This window comes from Cannabis sativa, chromosome 3, assembly GCF_029168945.1.
Source record: "Cannabis sativa cultivar Pink pepper isolate KNU-18-1 chromosome 3, ASM2916894v1, whole genome shotgun sequence".
In the NCBI taxonomy this organism is placed as follows: Eukaryota; Viridiplantae; Streptophyta; class Magnoliopsida; order Rosales; family Cannabaceae; genus Cannabis; species Cannabis sativa.
Window position 1 is genome coordinate 5,799,967 of NC_083603.1, and position 20,844 is coordinate 5,820,810.

At 28.1% G+C, this 20,844-nt stretch overlaps 2 protein-coding genes and 1 long non-coding RNA gene across 3 annotated transcripts; 2 read left to right on the forward strand and 1 right to left on the reverse strand.

Moving 5' to 3' along the window:
* The first annotated feature begins 321 nt into the window (after nucleotides 1–321).
* LOC133035589 (uncharacterized) lies at nucleotides 322–1,910 on the forward strand. Its single transcript, XR_009686722.1, has 2 exons — nucleotides 322–948; nucleotides 1,326–1,910. It is a non-coding gene; the product is annotated as an uncharacterized LOC133035589 (long non-coding RNA).
* Nucleotides 1,911–9,813: 7,903 nt separating this feature from the next.
* LOC115709938 (xylan glycosyltransferase MUCI21) lies at nucleotides 9,814–12,350 on the forward strand. The gene is made up of 3 exons (XM_030638203.2): nucleotides 9,814–10,407; nucleotides 10,522–10,599; nucleotides 10,779–12,350. The coding sequence occupies exons 1-3, from the start codon at nucleotides 10,155–10,157 to the stop codon at nucleotides 12,101–12,103; spliced, it is 1,656 nt and encodes a 551-aa protein (XP_030494063.2). The 5' UTR covers nucleotides 9,814–10,154; the 3' UTR covers nucleotides 12,104–12,350.
* Nucleotides 12,351–13,228: 878 nt separating this feature from the next.
* Nucleotides 13,229–19,878, reverse strand: LOC115711701 (kinesin-like protein KIN-14L). Its single transcript, XM_061111562.1, has 20 exons — nucleotides 19,481–19,878; nucleotides 19,237–19,325; nucleotides 18,863–19,020; nucleotides 18,575–18,721; nucleotides 18,226–18,487; nucleotides 17,949–18,049; nucleotides 17,766–17,837; nucleotides 17,407–17,508; nucleotides 16,809–16,883; nucleotides 16,479–16,560; nucleotides 16,287–16,382; nucleotides 16,003–16,176; nucleotides 15,805–15,911; nucleotides 15,543–15,723; nucleotides 15,297–15,459; nucleotides 14,955–15,205; nucleotides 14,694–14,857; nucleotides 13,945–14,615; nucleotides 13,686–13,867; nucleotides 13,229–13,598 (listed from the first exon to the last, which is right to left on the reverse strand). Exons 2-20 carry the CDS (start codon nucleotides 19,301–19,303, stop codon nucleotides 13,522–13,524), a joined length of 3,132 nt encoding a protein of 1,043 aa, XP_060967545.1. The 5' UTR covers nucleotides 19,304–19,325; nucleotides 19,481–19,878; the 3' UTR covers nucleotides 13,229–13,521.
* Nucleotides 19,879–20,844: the final 966 nt, after the last annotated feature.

The following is a 20,844-nucleotide window of genomic DNA, read 5'->3' on the forward strand; positions in this document are numbered from 1 at the left end:
CTTAAAATTAGTAATATTAAAAAATAAAATTATTAAAAATTAAGTTCAACGTCCTATTTTTACTATTATAGAAAATATAAGATTTATTTTATCATTTAATAAAATAAAAAATTTAATTAATAACTTTTACAAAATACAATGTCCAAAATAATAGGGAAATTTACACCCACTACTGTTTTTTCCCCATTTATTACATTATTACTGTTGCACGGAAAATACAACTTTTGTACTGTCTTTTTTTTTTTTTTTTTGTACCGTCTTTTTTTTTTTTTTTTGTTGGCAATTATGGGGTCCTTTCCCATCAATCTTTTTTTTTTCTTTTTTAAAATGTTAAGCCATAGTACCCCTCGATCCTTGAGCTTCTTATTAAAATAGTGATATACTCTATAAATTTAAAAATATATTATTTATTTATCCATCTCTCACTGTCAATCCCTTTCCTCAAGAAATACACTCTACTCATCAATCCCTTTCTTCAAGAAATAAATTTTTTTATTTATTTAAAATTATGCAAATAATAATAAATAAATAAAAAGATGCCTCACCACTATGCACATCTCCAGAGGTAGGCCACACTAAAAATCAAAAAGTAAATAAATAAATAAAATAATAAATAATAAAAAAATACATTCACCACGACACAAAGACCAAAAACCCTTTGATAAAACACAATAGGGTTATAACATCACAAAAATCTCTATTGAGTTCTTTCTTTTTCCTCTGTTCAAACCAAAACCCATCTCTGAAAATCAACTAAAATCTCCAAAAAAAACTGTCATGATTTGATCTTTCAAAAAAAGTTCATTTTTTTTTCTCCAAACCCCAAATGGGTTTTCCCACTAGACCCTTTTCTCTTCTCATCCTCTTCATTCTTCCAATCCTAACAATTTTTGAGCTTTGTCCCACTTACTGAATCTGCAGCTGATTACACTTCTCTGGTTTACAAAGGTTTGTGGTTATTCTCTCTTCTTATTGTTTTATTTGTTTTAGTATTGTTTTAGTATTGTTTTACTGTTGTTTTTCATGATTTTTATTTTTTTTTTCATGTTCAGTTCTTCTTCTTCATCTTCTTTTCTTTTCTTTTTTTTTTTTTTTTAATTTTTTGAAGTTCTTAGTTACGTTTTTTTTTAAAATATAAGATTTAGTGTGGTTTTTTTTTGTTCTAATTTTCTAGAACTTTTCTTGCAAATATAGTGCATTTAGTATTGAGGATGTGCACAACATAGTTAATTTTTGATCATTTTTTTATTGTTTTTTTTTGTTTTAGTATTGTTTTAGTATTGTTTTACTGTTGTTTTTCATGATTTATTTATTTGAATTAATAGGTATTTTCTGGGTGTTCTCGTGTTGTTGTGATGGTTATGTCTGTGAGTGTGGAAGATGGAGGTGTGTGTTTCTTTTATATTTTTCTAAGTAGTTAAATTTGCTTCATTTGTTTTTGTGTTGTTTCAGTGTTGTTTTAGTAGTTTTTTTTATAATTTTCTAGGAATAGACTTGCAAATATAGTTGATTTTGCATCTGGTGTTGAGGTTGTGCAGCAGATTGTTTGTTTTTTTTAATCATTTTTTCTTTTGTTTTTTTTGATTGTTTTAGTGTTGTTTTACTGTTGTTTTACTATTGTTTTGCCATGATTATTTATTGACGTCGATTTTACTGCTTTTGTTTATTCTTGCCGGTTTTAATGGTTTTTTCTTGGTGATTTCCGTCTCCGGCGTCTCCCCACACACGAAGAACGTTGTTTCCCCACACACACAGTATAAATGTTATGCTGTTGGGCTTGGGCAGTACAAAAGTAATGAAATTGGGCTGGGGCAGTAAAAATGTTATTTTTGCCGTGTCCCAGTATAATTGTAAAGTTTTGGTCCAAAAACAGTATTTTTGTAAAATTCCCAAATAATATTTATACTTATATTAATGTTAATTGGATCAAAGATTGGGCCCACCCACGTATTTGAAAAAAAGGCACAATTTTATTAATTTTCTTCAAAAATGACTCTCTCTCTCTTTCCCATAATGCCATTATTCCCTACTCCTCCATACATTGCTCCCTTTCTAACCTACAAACCCCAATACATACCGACATGGCTTATGCTTCTCTTCCTTTATTTCCTATATATTCTCTTAATTCATTTTTATAAAATTAAATTATCATTAATCTTAAAATAACACTATTAGTTAATTCTTCTAACATAAAATTAATTATATAATATATATCTATAAAAACTATATCCTTTTGGTTTGCACGCATTTTCATAATAACGATAACTTTATATAATACATTCCTTTTTGTTTTAGCTAAATTACGTACATAATACATTTTAGTTTCTTTTTAATATATAAATAAAGATTCATTATTAGTTTAGTTATAAATATATATATTATTAATTTACATATTTTTTGTATTCCACTTGAAATTAAATTTTAATTGTAAAGGCCGTCATGATATCGTGTGTATGCATGTTTATATAATTGGAAGAAAATTAACATCAAAGTATATTAGTTATTAAATATGATATTATTGTATTTTATTTGGATTGTTGTCTAACTATATTAATAATAAGAATAATTTGGTTAGACTAATTATTAAAAATTATAATAATATACATGCTTATTCAAAGAATTCTTTACGTATCCTTATTACCAAAAAAAAAAAATATTCTTTACGTATGTGACAACTATTAAGAAAAGAATATTAATTTTATTTATTATCAGTTCCATTTCAAATATATCCATTGTTACATTGCATATATAAATATATATAGTGAGAGAAATTTATTTTGCTTCTCTGTGTGGAAAATCAACAAAATAAAATATTTTTGTGACCAATATTCATTAAAGAAATATGTTTGAAAAGGTAAATTTTAGTTATATTACTCAACTAAAAAGTAGCTAATAATTATTTTATTAATATATTTTTTGGGGAAAAAAGGTGTCTAGATCAGCCAAAAAAAGCCTTAATTTAATAGTTAATATTTAATATTTTATTTTATTCTGAGCGTTTAATTATTTAATTAACATTATTTATATGTTTTTGTTTTTATGAAAATTAAATCAATTTTAATTTAAAAATTAATATTAATTTTGTTAATGTATACTAGACTATTTATATTCTATTATAATTAAATAGGGATATGTTTGGTAATATTAAAAATAAATTGAATCAAATGGTAAGATGAAGATAATAAAATAAAAATAAATATCATTTTGAATTTTATATTTTGCAAAAATTATTGATTGGATCTTTAATTTTGATAAATGATAAATTGGACATTGTATTTTTTAAAATAGTACTAAAAAGAATCCCTAAACTGATTTTCTGTCAAAATAAACTTAAAAATAACTTATTTAGAGGTGTTATGACGAAATTGATTATGTTTATGTATTTATTCGTATTAAGAATTGTCTTCAAGTTTATTATATTAAAAAAATTATCAACAATTGAGTTCAGAGTCATATTTATACCATTTTAGAAAATATAAGATCTATTTTATTATTTAACAAAACAAAACAGACGATCCATTCAATAACTTTTATAAAACATAAAATCTAATATTAACCCTAAAATAAAACAATGAAAAAACTCTGTCTTAATACATGCATTTCAATATATTACTTGCCTTTTCAAGAGATTATTTATTAACTTTCTTAGCAAAAAAAAATTAGAAGAGTGCTAATTATAATCTTTTATTATAATTTATTAGTCAATTTCTATGTTTGAAATCATATACCGGAATAATTTTGTCTTAATTTTTTTTTATAGTGGTGTTATAGTTACAGTATTATCCATGTAAATTTTTAAAAAATTTCGAATAGTTTATATTATCGAAAATAGAGTTTTTGATATTTCAGTTTACCATGTGTGTTCAAAATTGTTTTAAATATATTTTCAAAAACTATTCATAATATTATAATATTTATAACGAACACCGCTAGCTATGAATAAAAAAAGTTTAAAAAAAATTATCAAGTATTTTTTTTTTATCAAAATTATCAAGTATTTTTTAAGTATAAAGATTAATTAAAAAATTATAATAAAAGATTGGCCATACTGACTACATAAATATTTATTAGGTTATTAACAAAAAGTAGCATAAAAGTAAGAGATCGATCTAAATCATTTATTGCATATGGACGCAATTTATTAAAGCCTTATCTTATCATATTCTATATTTAAATAGAGCAAACATATCAAATTCTAATATAACAATGTGTATGTAACATATATAAAAGACTACTCCAATATTGTTGGCAACTTGCAATTTGATTTAACAACTTAGAATATATAATATTGTAATATTTTTTTTGTCTGTATTTTTTTTGATATATGTAGATAGAAAAATATTATTTTATATATATTGTGTATTTTAAGAGAGTTATTCATCGATAAAAATTTTATTTTGTTAAATGATAAATTAAATCTTGTATTTTTTATAATAGTATAAAATAGTATACGTACACTAAACTAAATTTTTGTAAAAATAAAATTTAATAATAATTTAATCTAAAATTATTATGATAAAATTGAGTATATATATGTTCATACTTTATTTGAGTTAGTTGTATTATTAACATAATTATTAAAAATTAAAATTAAAGTACTATTTTATATTATTTTGAAAAATATAAAATTTAGTTTATTATTTAATAAAATAAAATGTTAAAATGATATTAATGGCATGTATATTATATATTTTAGTACGGTGTGATAAGTTTTTAATGTGTCATTATTCAAGAGAAAGAGATTAGAATCTCATCTCTTGCATTTGACATTACAAAAAAAAAAAAATTATTTTTAGTGAATATTTTTAAGTCATAATACAAAAATTTTGTAACTAAATGTAACTTTTAATCACAACAAAAAAATTAGGGTAAATGCCATTTTGAACCTTGTGTTTTGCAAAAGTTACCGATTGAACCCTCTGTTTTGTTAAATGACAAAATGGACTATGTATTTTCCAAAATAGTAAAAATAGGACCCTGAACTAATTTTTTGTCAAAATAAAATTTAATAATTATCCGATCTAAAAGTGTTATGACAAAATTGTTTATATTTTCTGTATCTGTTCGTATTTTGAAGTTGGTTATATTAAAAAAAAATTGTCAAAAATTAAGTTAAGGGTCCTATTTAGACAATTTTAAAAAATACAGGGTCTATTTTGTCATTTAACAAAACAGATGGTCCAATTGGTAACTTTTGTAAAACACAGGTCCAAATTGGTATTTACCTAAAAAAAATTACTTGTGACTAAACATAATATTTAGTTATAAATTATCACTAATTTAGTTTTAGTCACAACAAGTATTGTGATTAAAAATACATTTAGTCACAACTAATTATAATTTTTGTGATTAATACTTTTAGCCACGGACTTTTTAATCACGACGTAGGAATGACAATTTATAATTAGTGATAACTTTGTTACTTTTAATCATAAATTTTATTATGACTAAAAGTGATATTTTTTGTAGTGTGAGAGTGTGCTTTTTTATTACATACCGTTCTTAAAATAGTAAGTTATTATCTCATCATGAAGTAATTCAAATAAATAAATGATTAATGTAATATTTTTTTGTCAAATTCATGAGTATATATATAATTTCAGAGACATGTTTAATTAAATTTTTGTATTAATTTTTTGACTATCTTAACAATGTGAAATTCACTTTTTAATTATAATCATTATTAATGAAAAAAAAAACCTATATATAAATACCATCACAATTTAGGAGAAGAATATGGGTAAATACCATTTTGGACCCTCTGTTTTACAAAAGTTACCAATTGGACCCTGTGTTTTGTTAAATGACAAAATAGACCCTGTATTTTCTAAAATAGTACAAATAGGACCCTGAATTGATTTTTTATCAAAATAAAGTTTAATTATAATCCGATCTAAAAGTGTTATGACAAAACTGTTTACATTTTTTGTATCTGCTCGTATTAAGCAATGTCTTCAAGTTGGTTGTATTAAAAAAAAAAAGTTGTCAAAAATTAAGCTCAGGATCTTATTTTACTATTTTAGAAAATACAGGGTCCATTTTGTCATTTAACAAAACACAGGGTCTAATCTGTAACTTTTGCAAAACACAGGGTCCAAAATGATATTTACCCGAAGAATATTTCAGCTTGCATACTCGTAGGGAATAAAATCCAAATGAAACTTTGTGGTAGGCCAAGTTTGAATCCTAATAATAACAATATTTATTACTATTATATATATATATTTTTTTCCATTTTGGTAGAATTAATATTATTAAAAATATTATTAATTAGCTCATGTAAACTCTCTCATACTCAAATCCTTATTTTAATAACAAAAGAAAATTAAGAACCACTTTGGATTCGTTTTGAGGTAACATGTGACTATATAAATAAATATATATCATTTACATATATATATATATGTGAGTGATATTCAATGTCACATTTTATACAATTTAATATATGTTCCTTAAATCACTGAATTCATAAAGATAAACCTTTTCTTTATGCCTTGCCCCTTTAACATTTTCTTTTCTTTATAAAAAAAGAAAATAGAAATCTCTTTAATTAATTAAGCTTTATTTTATATTACAATTAAAAAAAATCAATTAAGCAAATTAGGTTTATCGGACATATTCTACTTATTGGATTATATATTTTCTTTAGGTTTTTTTTTTAGTAAAATATAACTTGTATATATATATTTTTTTATTTGAAAGAATATAGTCAATTTAAAAGAAAAACATATATATATATGGGTAAACTCTTAACGGGTATTACTCATGAATGAATAAAATTAAAAACTTTTGAGTTTTTATGCTTAATTTTTCTATCTAATTAAAAAAAATTCTCATTTATATATCATATGGGCTGAGATTGTTCTATCGGTAAAAAAAAAAAATTAAAAAATGTTTTTTAGCAAGAAAAATAAGAAAAGAAAAAGTTGAGTTTGAGTTAAATATTTTTGTATGAACATATTTTTGATATAGTGTAAAAAGAGATATTTTTTGATATTTTTTTAATTAAGTAGTTAAATTAAGCATAGAAATTCAAATTTGTGATTTCATTATTCGTTATTAGACCGAAATTTAGTAACTATTCATGGGTAATACCCATTAAAAAGTGTTCCATATATATATATTGAAATATTGATGAGTATTATTAAGTAAGAGAGGAGTGCTAATAACAATTCTTTACTCAATCTCTACATCAAAAAACATATACTGAAATGTTGTTTTTTTTCTTTTAATTTTCTCGCAAAACTTTTGAAAAAAATTATAATAGGAGATTGTAGTTAAATTCTTTTGTAGGTTCTGTTAAGTAAAATAATATAGTTTTCATTAGTTTGTGGAGTATTAGTCAATAGAGGAGTGCTCTCGTCAACTTGCTATTATAATTTTTTGGTCAAAATTCATGTTTGAAAATACATGTTGGAATATTTTTTTCATAGCATGTTCGTTATACTCAACATCATCCCTATAAATTTTTGAAAATTTTTAAATAATTTAAAGTGTTGAAAATAGGTTTGAAATTTTTTGAAGACAAGTGGTAATTGAACTGGAATATCAGTAACTCTATTTCTACACGGTAAACTATACAAAAGTTTTTAAAATTTACAGGAATGATATTGTAATTATAGCGAATACGGCTATAAATAAAAAATTTTAAAAATATTATGACATTTGATTTCAAGCATAAAAATTAACAAAGAAATTGTAATAAAAAATTATAATAATAATTACCAATCATCGCATCAATATTAACTAAAAAATTAAATTTATTTTGTTAAAAAAGTAAATAAAATGATACATGGGACGAAATTCTTTTAACATTTATTATTATTACATATATAATCCTAATTAAAAAAATAACGGTAAAATTATATTATCTTACGATTTTATTATAATTATTAAGTATCAACTCAAAAACACGTGGAGACATGTTATTAGATTATCTATTAAATAAGTTAAAAAAATATATCAATGATCTTAATCAGTACTTAATAATAAAAAAATGGTACCATTGTAATAAAATTATAAAATAAAATACTTTTAGTATTATTTTTTTTTATTCGAATCATATATAGAACAATTATAAATATTTAGAGAATTTGAAAATATATATCTAAAATAAAATAAGAGAATACTTTATATATTATTTTTTTAACTTTTTTTTTTTTTTAAATTTACGGTTTAAGTTTTTAAAGTGGTTGCAGCGCTAGTTGCAATAGAAGTTTTTCTACGATTTTTTGTTACAATTTAAGTTACAGCGCTAGTTATAATAAGAATTTCTAAGTAGAATTTTGTAAAAATGTAAAAAAAAAATAAAAAACCTATTTTTAAATATAAAAATAAAAAAACACCATGGAAAATAATAGATTCTCCATAGCAATAAATTGCAAAGTCTTAAAATGTGGGTTGGTCGAGTCGAGGGGCTTGGTCAGGTCACATATTCGAAATCAGTTACAATAAAATAATAACAAAAAAAAAAAAAAGAGAAGCTCGGTCAGATCGATGGATGGATCCACTGCAATGCCCTTAACTTTCCACGCGCTTTTCATAACGCGTGAAGCTCACCTTCCATGACCGTTGCCAACCGAGTGCTCTGTCATTTTTTTTCTTCTACAGATTCTGACACATTAAAGTACTGTTCACTGTACTCTTTACAAATTTTGGATTTAATTTCTGTTATTTTTGTTTAATTTTATGTCTTCGTAATTAAGAAAATAAAGATAATAAAAAGAAAAAAAGAAGGATGATTCTATTTTAACTTGTTGTCTTTTCTATTTCCATTTTCGGAAATAAATCAAACCCTTTTAACTTTTTTTTTACTTAATTATATATAAATATTGTAACTAAACAGAGTTATTCATGTTGTTAAACTAAATTTATTTATTACCTTAAAAGAAACCAAACCTAAACAAAATTATGATGTCAATTAATTATGGGGTAGGTCTATATTAATTATACACCATTTGAACACTATTTTAGTCTAATTTTTCTTAATGATTATATAAATTTTAATTTTTTGCAACACTTGTAAATTTTTTGTAAAATTTTAAATAATTTTAATTATAAAAATAAATTTAAATATTTTATTACATATATAATTATTACTACGAAAAATAAATTCTTTTTTTTAATGCTGAAATTGATAGAATGTATTGAAATACTCTTAATTGATGTTATTATTTTGAATGAAAATGACTATAAAATAAATTAATCAAACCCTAAAAATAAAGTTCATTTATAAACAAAAAATATAAAAATAAATAGTCATATATCAAGAAAAATAGAATGATAGATAGTAACAATTTATATTTTTATTTATACTAAAAGTCGAAATGAAATGATAATTATAGACTTACCAAGAGGCCAAAAAATGGAATTAGTTATCTACACGCAATTGACTCCAAAAGCTCCAAATACCCAGCTAACTTCAAACCATGAATTAGCCTATTTTGACGTGTTTTTTCCTCACTTATTTCTTTATTATTATTATTATTATTATTATTATTATTATTATTATATCTTATATTTTTAATTTCAAAAAGGAAAAAAAAAAAGCTTTCTTTGACGCTTGGCAAAAGAGAGGAAAAGAATAATAAGCCTAATTAATTGAGCATTTTTATTGAAAATTGAAGAATATATTTTATAAGTAATATTTTATAATTAATTAGCAATATATGTTTTTTAAATTATATAAAATTTGATATTTAATTATAATAATAATAATAAAATATCAAAAAAAATTATTAAACACTAATAATATGTTTTAGCAATTCTTAAATTAATTAAGTAAAGCCTCCTTTCTATGACAGCTCTTATTGCCTTAAATCAAGTTGGTTTTCCCTTTTCCCACTTTCTCATATTTCCATAAGAATAAAAACAGAGCAAGCCAGCCCAACCCAGCATACTCTACTATACTACTCTTTTCTCTTCAAGTAACCCTTTTTATTTTCTTTCTTAGGAAATCACTAAGAACCCAGAAAGATATCTCTTTCACATATTCATATATTTCATATATACACACATATATAGATACCCTTTTGTTTGTTTTCTCTATATTTTGATTTTTTTTGAGTTCTCTAAACTTGGGCAACACGAATATATATTCTTTCTCTGAAAAAGGTTGGTACTTTTGATTAAAGGAAGAAGAAGGGGTGTGAAAGATGAAGGAGATGAAGAAAGAAAAAATGTTACACCACAACCATCACCTCCATAGGTATAACCATTGGAGAAAAGGGCAAGCTTTGGAAGATGATGAAGAGTCTCAAACTTTTGTTGTAATGGATTGTGGAAGTTTTGGTTATTATAAGAGAACAAGGCCTACTCTTGTTTCTCTTCTTCTCCTTTCTCTTCTCTCTTGTGTCTTTGTTTTGGCTCCTCACTTCTTTGGTTCTTCTTCCACCTTTTCTCTCTCATGTAAGCTTTTCTCCCTCTCTCTCTGTATATATATGTATGTATGTATATGTGTATATATGTGATATTTTGGCTTGTTCTTAACAAAGCCTTTCTGGGGTTTTTCTTATTTTGCAGATTCACCTCGTGATGAAAGTGAAGAACTTTCTTCTGATTTGAATATAAAAACTCATCCTTTTTCACTTGACTCTAATGGTAAGTAATACCTTCCTTTCTCCTCTTAAAATCTATTATAAAGTTCAGACCTTTTTTGTTTGGGATTCAAGTTTAATGATTGGGTTTTTAGAAAACCAGATAAAAATCAAATCTTTGAAAAGGGTTACTATAATTTTGTTTATTGATTTTTGTTTTTGTTCTTCTCTTTTCATTTTCAGGTACTATATATTGTGATAGAAGTGGTTACCGTTCTGATTTTTGTATCATGAAAGGGGATGTAAGAACACACTCAGGGTCCTCTTCTGTATTTGTTTATGGCCCCAGAGACAGTAACAGCTACATGGATTTTGTTTCCACCATTGTTGCTGAGGAAGAAACTGAAGAAGAAGAAGAACTTCAGCATGAAAAGGTCAAACCTTATACAAGAAAATGGGAAACTAGTGTTATGGACACTATTGATGAAATAGACCTTATTTCAAGGAAACCCTCAGCTAAAAAACAACATGAGTGTGATGTTAACCATGATGTTCCAGCAGTGTTTTTCTCAACAGGTGGTTATACTGGTAATGTTTACCATGAATTCAATGATGGGATTTTACCATTGTTCATTACTTCAAAACATTTCAATAAGAAAGTTGTGTTTGTTATCTCTGAGTATCATAATTGGTGGGTTACCAAATATGGAGATGTTCTTTCCCAACTCTCTGATTACCCTCCAATTGATTTCAAGGGTGATTTGAGGACCCATTGTTTTCCACAAGCCATTGTTGGCCTCAAAATCCATGGTGATTTAACTGTGGACCCTTCATTGATGGAAGAAAACAAGACTGTAGTTGACTTTCGAAATGTCCTTGATAGAGCTTATTGGCCTAGAATTGAAGGACTAATTCAAGATGAAGAAAGGGAAGCACAAGAGAAACTAGCTCAATCTCCAACACAAACATTGTCAAAGATTAAGCAAAAGGTTTCGAAAGACAGACTTTTTCGCAAGCCTAAGTTGCTGATCTTAGCGCGAACAGGGTCGAGAATGATAACAAATCAGGACATGGTGGCTGAAATGGCTGAGAAGATGGGGTTTGAAGTTGAGATTCTTAAACCAGACAGAACAACAGAATTGGCCAAGATTTATAGAGCTCTAAATTCAAGTGATGTGATGATTGGAGTACATGGTGCTGCAATGACACATTTCTTGTTCATGAAACCTGGCTCAGTTTTCATACAAGTTGTTCCACTTGGGACTGTTTGGGCTGCAGAGACTTATTATGGTGAGCCATCAAGAATGCTTGGATTGGAGTATATTGGGTACAAAATCCATGCTAGTGAGAGCTCATTATATGAAAAATATGATGAAGATGATCCTGTTCTTAAAAATCCAAATAGTGTGACCAAAAAAGGGTGGCAATACACAAAAAGTATCTATCTTGATGGTCAAAATGTGAGACTTGATCTTACAAGATTTAGGAAGCATTTGATGCATGCTTATAAATACTCTGTCACTAGAATAAGGAAGATCAGCAGCAATAGACATTTCAAATCACACTAAAATTTCTTCATTGAACAATATTATTATATATAATTCTTTTTTACCCTTTACAAAGTTGTAATGGTTGATTATTATTTGTGGGGTGGTTGTAGATTTTGTGAACATAAAATGATAAAATTGGGGGGGATATTAATAGGGATAAATTTGTTTGTACTTTTGTAGAAATTCATGGTTGGATTATGTAATAATAATACCTTTTGTAAATTCAATAAGATTGTTAACTAAGAAATCAAGTTCTATTTTTTTTTTCTTCTTAATTATGTAATGTTAATTCGAATTTGGCATATTCTCACTGTATTATTGAATTTTGTTCTTGAACTATTTTTTTTTTTTTAAAATATAAATCCCTCAAATAATTGACTGTTGGTGGAAATAATTCCTTTTATTATATTCGACTGAAAAAATGGATGGAAATGTGACCTGACAACTACATACAGTGGTGATATTTTTATTAATCCTCTCTTCAAACCAAAATATAATTAAATAAATTAAAATGCTATAAAAAAATTAATTTATTCTTAAATAGGAAGAGTAATTTTCAATAGGTATTTTGCCCCTGAACTATTGAGATTGTTGGATGTAAGGATTTTTTTTTCTAATTAGCCTTTTCAATAACTCCATAATCTTTTTTTTTTCTTTTCATGGTCAATTTTATTATTATTATTTTTTAAAAAAATCTTCAATGGTATGCCTAGTATAGTCTATCAACTGTCATTGTAGTAACTTGAAAATGATAAACTGAAGTGACAAACAAATTGAAAATTTTATGATCAAATATATAAGTTGGATTAAAAACAAATAACTTGACAATCACCAAATTATTCTTCATTTAAAATCACAAATATTACAATTAAAATAAAAATATACCCTTAATATAAACAATTCTTAAAGTGTGGATTGATTTAAATTTATATAGCTTTACAATTATACCCCTCATGTTGACTAACTAAACTTCCTGCTTAACTTTATCTATTAAGAAAATCAGATTGGGACCTACACACAAACATAACTACGCTTTTGTCTAAAGTTTTTTCCATCAAAACAAAATTATTACAAAGAAAATTTAGCCAAATCTTCTTCTTTTTCTTTTCTCTTTTACCTAAAATAAAATATAACAAATAAAAATTTAGAAGGGTTTTACTTTAAACTCTATAATATAATAAAGAAGACTTAGTAGTGTAACTACAAAAAAAAAATGAGCCTCAATTTTTTTTATTACTACGAATTCAATGTTCAAAATAAAATGTCGTAATTAATTACAAAGAGAAGAACTACCGTTAAATCAGTTAGTGAACTCTTCTTCTTAAGCCTTTGTTCTAAGACCTTAACTCTAGTTTTCAGCAAAGAGACTTTGCTTCATTTCGAGTTGAAGCACCACCCCATTTCCACCATTGTTATTTCTTATTCTCTCAGTAGATTTAAACCCACCTTTTAGAATACTTGTTTGATTGGCGAACCGGAGGAGGTGTCTTGGCATTTCTATTGTCCTTTGCATCTGTATAAACAAGAAATTAAGTACATTATTAGTACAAGACCATCGAAAGTACTAATGAAGATCATTGAAAGTTGTTAAAGGACCTACTATTATTATTGTCAGCTGTATTTTCTCCAAGAGAAGATCTTCGATTCCCCGAGTTTAGAACACCGGTAAGTGATTGCCTCCTCAAAGTTTTCCCATTAGTTGTTGTAGCATGAGATTTCCCATCATTGAAATTGCTTGAAACTTTGGTGTTTAGTTGAGCTTCCATCAGAACATGTTGGCTCCTGCAAAGTTTGAAACTGCACTAGTTTAAAATGTAGGCTTAAGTGATAACATGTTAATAACTTGATGACTTTCCTACCTTTTATCAGAGCCATTAATCAGTTTTCCGATCGTTGTCCTCAAAGATTTTCGTATCTGGGATCCTTTTCCATTTGTGCTAGCAACCAAGTTGGGTGTCTGGTAGTCTAACGAAAATGTAAGCTCATTTTGCATCATGTTTTGGAACTCAATTTTGGAGCGTGTTTGTGATTCGGGTGTTTTTGGCGGTTGAAGGGAAGGAATCTGTGTTCTACTGTCTGTTTTCAATCTCTTCTGATAGGTAACACTTGTTGGACTTCGAGGATCCTTTGGACGAATTGATTCTACTTTGGTTGGACTCCGAGGATCCTTAGGACGACTTACTTCTACCATGGAACTTTCGTTGATGAAATTTCCAAATGATTTCATGGAAGCTTCAGAATCTTGATGGAAACTAGCATCTGCCACAATTGTCTCTAGAGCATCCTTCTTGAAAGATTTTGGACCTTCCAAGCTTGATCTTCTCAACCGGTTTGGTACAGATGGGGTTCTAAATCCCTTCCTGCTTTCAATGCTCATTTCATTCTTTGATTGGACGCCATTCTCAATGCTCAATCTCCTCGGACGTGGTGGTGTTTTCTCCATCATTGGTCTCGGTTTCTCACATGTTCTGTTTAGCTGTAAATTACTCTGTCCTTCTTTGTTTGCCAATGCCTTCTTAAGAGTTTCAACCTGAACATTCAAAGACATTTTTAACAATAAGATTGTCACAAGGCCTTTGATAAATCGAAAATTTCCAAAGCTTATTACCTGTTGTTTAAGTTGAATAACTTCACTGCTTTCTTTGTTCGAGCGAGCAGCACCAAGTTCAACAGTCGAAGCTCTCTGAGCAAACTTCAAAGTACTAACTGTTTCGCTAAAAGAATCTTCTTCTGGACTGACATGGGCAAACATTAATGTTTTCGCGTGTCCACCTGAAATAGAAATTTAGATGAAGTTGTTAGATAAGTAAACCATCTATTTCGTGTAAAAATCATTCGAGATATTAAGCATTAATCATCGGCTAACAACCTAAGGAGTCTTGCAGTAGCAGGGTGAGTTTGCTGTTTCTATAAGGGATATGAGAATTCTTCTGAGCCAAGGCTGTAATTACATCTCCCAAACAAGAAAGAGACTTGTTTATACACTGTGCCTCCTTTAGCCTATCCCCTGTAACTTCCGATTTGTCCACTCGTTCACTTCCTGCAAGGTCTACCAAATGAAGGCAACTGCGGATATTACCTCCAGACGTGTCTTTTCCATGCACATGAACCGTGAGGACACTGCAAACATATCAGAACAAAGCTATTAGTAACACCGAAATAAGAGTAGCAGTTAAAGAAAGAAGAAGAAAAATCCATCCAGAAAAACAACCTGTGTGAACGGCTACTTTGGGTGTTCATTGCAGTGGAGCTGACACACCGATTAACCTCACCAATCTTGATGAAGTTGTAAACATCAGCAGTAGACTTAACAGAGCACATTGTAGCATCCGGAAGACTTAAGCCATTATCAGTTGTGCAACTACGAATCTCTAATGTATGATTTTGTTAAGGATAAAGTTTAATCTCATAAAACTCAAACACACATAAAATATAATTTAGTAAATTAAGAAAGGATATTTAGTGGTTGATGAATCTTCAGCAAGAAGGTCTCGAACTTGCTCGTTATATATTTCAACCATTTGAACAAAGATTTCATAACTTATGAGGTCTTTTCTCTTGCTAGAGATCTTAAAGAGGTCATTAAGAGCTAGATAATTGATTCCCAAATCAGTAGTTGAGCCACCTGAGGGACCACTCTGCCAATAAGAAAAAATGTACATTGTGAGCTTAGTAGATAATTTCTAATTGAAAATTAATCGAAATAAGCAATATCTCACCATGGTATAAGTTTTTCCCGATCCAGTTTGACCGTACGCAAAAATGCATACATTGTAACCATCCATCACAGATCTAATCAGTGGTTGAGTGTCCTTATAAATCTCATCTGAAAATTGTGGTCAGATATTGAGAAATCAATCAGCTCAATATACAAAATAAACTATGTTGATGATTAAATTTTGGAATAATATTATTACCTTGGCTTGAAATGGGGCCAAATACCCTGTTGAAGTTAAAAACTCTTCTTCCATCTTTCCCGGGTTTTGATGGATCTAGCAACACTAGTGAACCATCCTCTCCAATGTAATCTATTACACTTGTTGCTTCAGCATTGAAGGAGGGCCGTATTCTACAGTAAACTCGAATGTTGCCTAAATTAAGATAGAGAAAATAGCATGTTTAGTTCCAGGCCAAATTAAAATAAATTCAACCAAACGAAAGTAAGAAGCATACGGCATAATTTTATTCTATACTAACTGACCTTTCAAATCCTGGACCATGTTGTATAATGCCCTATTCTCTTTAACCACCTTATGGTATCCGCGAGCAGCTGTAGAGAGCTCTTGTACTTCGGTGCCTAAAGTAGTAAAAAACACAGAAAAATGAAATCAATATAGGCAGAACTACAAATGATTATTTCATTTCACATTGCTGATTATTTCATTTAACATACCTAAGTACTTTAAATCTCTTTGCAACTGGAATTGTAGCTCTTCAAACTCCACCTTAGTTGTGAACAACAAGGTTTTGAGATCCTAGAAAGTGGGAAAAAAATTACAGATGTAAATAAGCACTTTCGATGTATTATCTTAGTTCAAAAAGGAAATTAGCTTGGCTATTTATACTTTGTTCAGCCTATTTATACTTTGTGACATAATCCAAATAAAGGTAACTAATTTGATTTTTTTTCAATAGCTGGATCACTAGTTTGACAGCATGAATTATGTATATAGGCCGAAAAGTCTGCTAGGAAAAAGAACGCAAAGATGAAAAAGATGCATACCGCAAGTTCTTTTTCTTGCATTTGAAATACTTCTCTATGATGACAATTGCCCTTTCTCAAACAAGCTTTGCAGCACTTCAAAATCCACATAAGAAACACATTAGAATATTTGGTAACACTATATGTACTGTAAAATGTCATAAGGAGATTCTTTAATACCAAGTTAAAAGTAGTATAAAGTATTTAATTTACTCAAACTGTTCGATACTGTAACGTTACACATAAGTATTCCAAAAAACACATAATTATATGAAGACAGAAGATAATTGTACTTCATATATATTGGCCTACAGAGCTTTGCCATTGCTAGGCCAAGGCAGTTAAGAAGAAAGGTGGCATTCTTGTTTATAAATAATTTTTAATAATAAGTTTATAAGAAGAAGATACCAATGAAAGTCATTAATTTTTTCAATTATACTGAAATATAACAAGAAACTAATCAAAATAAAGCTAGTTTATTAGTGTGGTATACATATAAATATGCCACTCAAAAACATGTTTGCTGTGAAGCAAGGAACAAGGAATTTCAGCTACCCTTTATACAGATATTGTTCAATCAATTTAATCATCTGAAATGAGTCACTAAACATACATATACCTTAGTGTTTTGCAGTGTTGATAAATCCCCTAATGGCTCAGATGTTGAATTGAGATTGGCGATACTCCGTTCTTTCAACGAATCTTTTAACATTGAATGAAACTGTTTATATAAATATAAAACAAAAAAGTATTTCAGTTCTGTTGTTCTGTAACTACTTGATGTTAAAAAGTATAAAGTACAATAGGTGAAATCAGTTACATAATAAAGTAAGCAATCTACAATTCAATCAAACATATTCCACCCTAGCTCTGCCTCCATGCCTATGAATTAACCACCCGAAACTAAAAACTAATAACAAACAATTTTGTGTCTACAAGCTTAATTTACGCATTGGGGATATTCTCATTCAGACTCACCTCTGGCAACTTCTTCTGGAGTTGTTCACCCAAATAACCTGACATAATTTTTCTGATTAGCTTGAGACGATCCTGTGACACCATTAGAGAGGATTGAACATATTAGATATTACACAACTTTTATGCCTTTTGGTATATTGTTAGTTAAGTTGAAATATAAAGTCAATAAAGTCTTATTGTTACCTCTCCATTATGAAAGGAAGCAAACAAGTTTTCATCAATGTTTTCCTTTGTGCCATCCATTGACTCTTCAAATAGCTTGACGATTGAATCGACCAAGGCCTCTGCAAGAAGAGCAAGGAAAGACATGTACAGCCGATATTAGAAGATTATGTTCCATAACTAAACTAGTCATGAACCTTATTACAATCAAATTTATTCACTATTTGTAACACTTAATAATTTTCAGAAATTTCCAAATGTTTACACTAGAATTAAAGAGGAATCAAGTAATATTAACCTTCAAGTTTTTTACTGTCACCCTCAATTGGTGGCTGTCTTTCACATGTGGTTGACATATCCAATCGTCTACAAGAATCTGCTGAGATTGCAGCTGAAGCTTTCGATTGCATCCTATTGACAGAAGTCATAACTAAAGGAGATTTTACATATCTATGAATTCCATTCGCGGCCACGCTACTTTGCTGCTTACACTCGTGATAAGATTTAAGAGCCAAAATGCAATCAACAACCTTGGCTGCTGACCCTGCTTCCAACGAGTCCTGATACAAAAAAGAGAAACAACATCATTAGATACATATTATTAACTCTAAACATTAAAAACCATACAATATCATTGAAAATGTTACCCTTTCAAGGTCAGAAGCTTCAAAAGCGGGCAGCTTTAACTCTTCGACAGCAACCAAGAAGTTACGAACATTCTCAAAATACTGATAAGCAGGCAACGGTTGTGTTTCCCGGTTGAGTAATTGTAACGTCGATTGACTCTCTACAACCTAAATATTTCCAAATTCAAGGTCATATGATTGTTGACAGATATAGAAAATAGTTATCCAATTGATAAAATCATCTCAAGAGGGAAAAAAAATCTAATGAAGAGTAGGACCATCATATATACAAATGGCTCAAATCAATACCTTGGGCACTGCTCCTGGATGAATTTTGTTAATGGCATTACATAAAATGATACCATTTCTTAGACAAGAAATGAATTCTCTCTCTGAAGGTTGGTTCAGCAATCCAAGTGGACCCACAACGCTTTCAAGCCATTGCACAGCTTGGAATCGCCTCCAAGCTGCAGATTTTAATCGTTAAAAATGGACTAAAAACAAGAAAAGGGCAAAACAAATAAGCAAGCTCTAAATCCAATTAACTATTAACAATTAAAAAAAGATTCAGAAAAATAGAAAAATACTCATACAATCTCCCCATTTCTATTGTACAAAATTCAATTGCTATAATAAAAACATGTAAACCATACAAAATGAATGAACAAGTTTGAAATACCAACCTGTTTCTTCAGCTTTTCTTGAAGCCATAGTAATATCATGAGACCCAGTTCTTGTAGAATCCTCCATTAAAAACCCAATTAGTTATTTCCTGCAATAAACCCAAAATCCAATCAAATCCCACAAACCATTTCAACTCCACCCCCCAAAAAAATCAAACTTTCAATCCAAGAAAGACCCAAAAATCAAATTTTGTTCCTGAATAATCATCAAAAAAGAGAAAAAACGCCAAAAAAAAAAACATACTTGATTGATTGATGATTGTTAAAACCCTAATTAAGATATTGGGATTTTGAGATTCTACTTATTGGTGGTGGCCACTCAGAGTAGAGTGGAAGAAGAGAAAGAGAAGACTGTGCTCAATTTCCGGTAATTGTTTCTTTGATAAGCCTTTAGTTTGGGATTTCGAATCTAATGGCTGACCAAATCGTAACGTTATTAAAATGGGTGCGGTAATTTTTTGAATTCAAATTTGTAGGGCCACACGTGACAATGTTGACATAGTGCTGTGATCTCAGCCGTTCATTTCTGGAGTTTGATATCTCAGCCGATGGATCAATTTTTTTGGGGGAAAGAAGCCGTTGAAGTTTGCGAATTGGGCCTCGAATTTGGGCTTATTGTTGGGACTTGGGCTTTGTTTTGAATTCAAGTTTGTGATCTATTTTTTTTTTCTTTATTTTTTTCAAAGGTTTGTTTAATAGATTTTTAAATTTACATAAATTATTATTTTTAGTAATTTTTTTTATAATTTTGATTTTATAGTTTTTTTTTTTAATATTTGTACAGTATTCATAAAAACAACACAAAAATAACAAGAAAACTACATAAAAATAATTGAAAAATAACATCAAAATAATAAAAAAAAAACAACAAAATAAAAAGAATACAACATAAAAATACATTAAAAGACCGTATTTTATATAAATAAAATTTTAAAAACCGTAAAAACATTTAAAATTCCGTACAACTACATTTTTATAATTTTTTTTTTGTGTTTTTTTGAAATGACCTCATTTACTAATTGGTTAATAAACTCTATTTAAAATACAAAGATATGTTCAGATGTTAAGATTTAATTATATATGTATTTTTTTACTTTTATATTTGACAAATTAGTTTATAATTACATGGAAAATAACATTTTATAATAATTAATTGAATAGAAATTATAATATTTCATATAAGAGGAGATCCAAAAATTATCATTTAGTGAGCAGAAACTCTGCCCAAATTACTTCTTACATTCAAGAATCTGTTCTTGACTTTGCAACTCATATTACACCTTTTCGTCGGTTAGCTAAAAATTCAGTCAACACTAAAAGTCATATTGATGCTTTAGTTAAATTTCTGGGGTTGGGGCTGTGGAGGTTTATGAGATTTTATGGTATCAGAAATCCCATTTGAGGTGTGAATTTTGGCGGCTATTAAAGCGACTTGAGGAGATGTTTTAGCTGTTGTGACTTTACAGTGGTGACTTTAATAAGACTCTTTCATTAAACGAGAAGAAGGGGGTGGTGATCGAAATCTTAATGCTATGGGGGATTTTCAAAGAGTTCTTGATAAGTGTTTGCTATAGGATCTTGGTTATGAAGGTGAATATTTACTTGGAT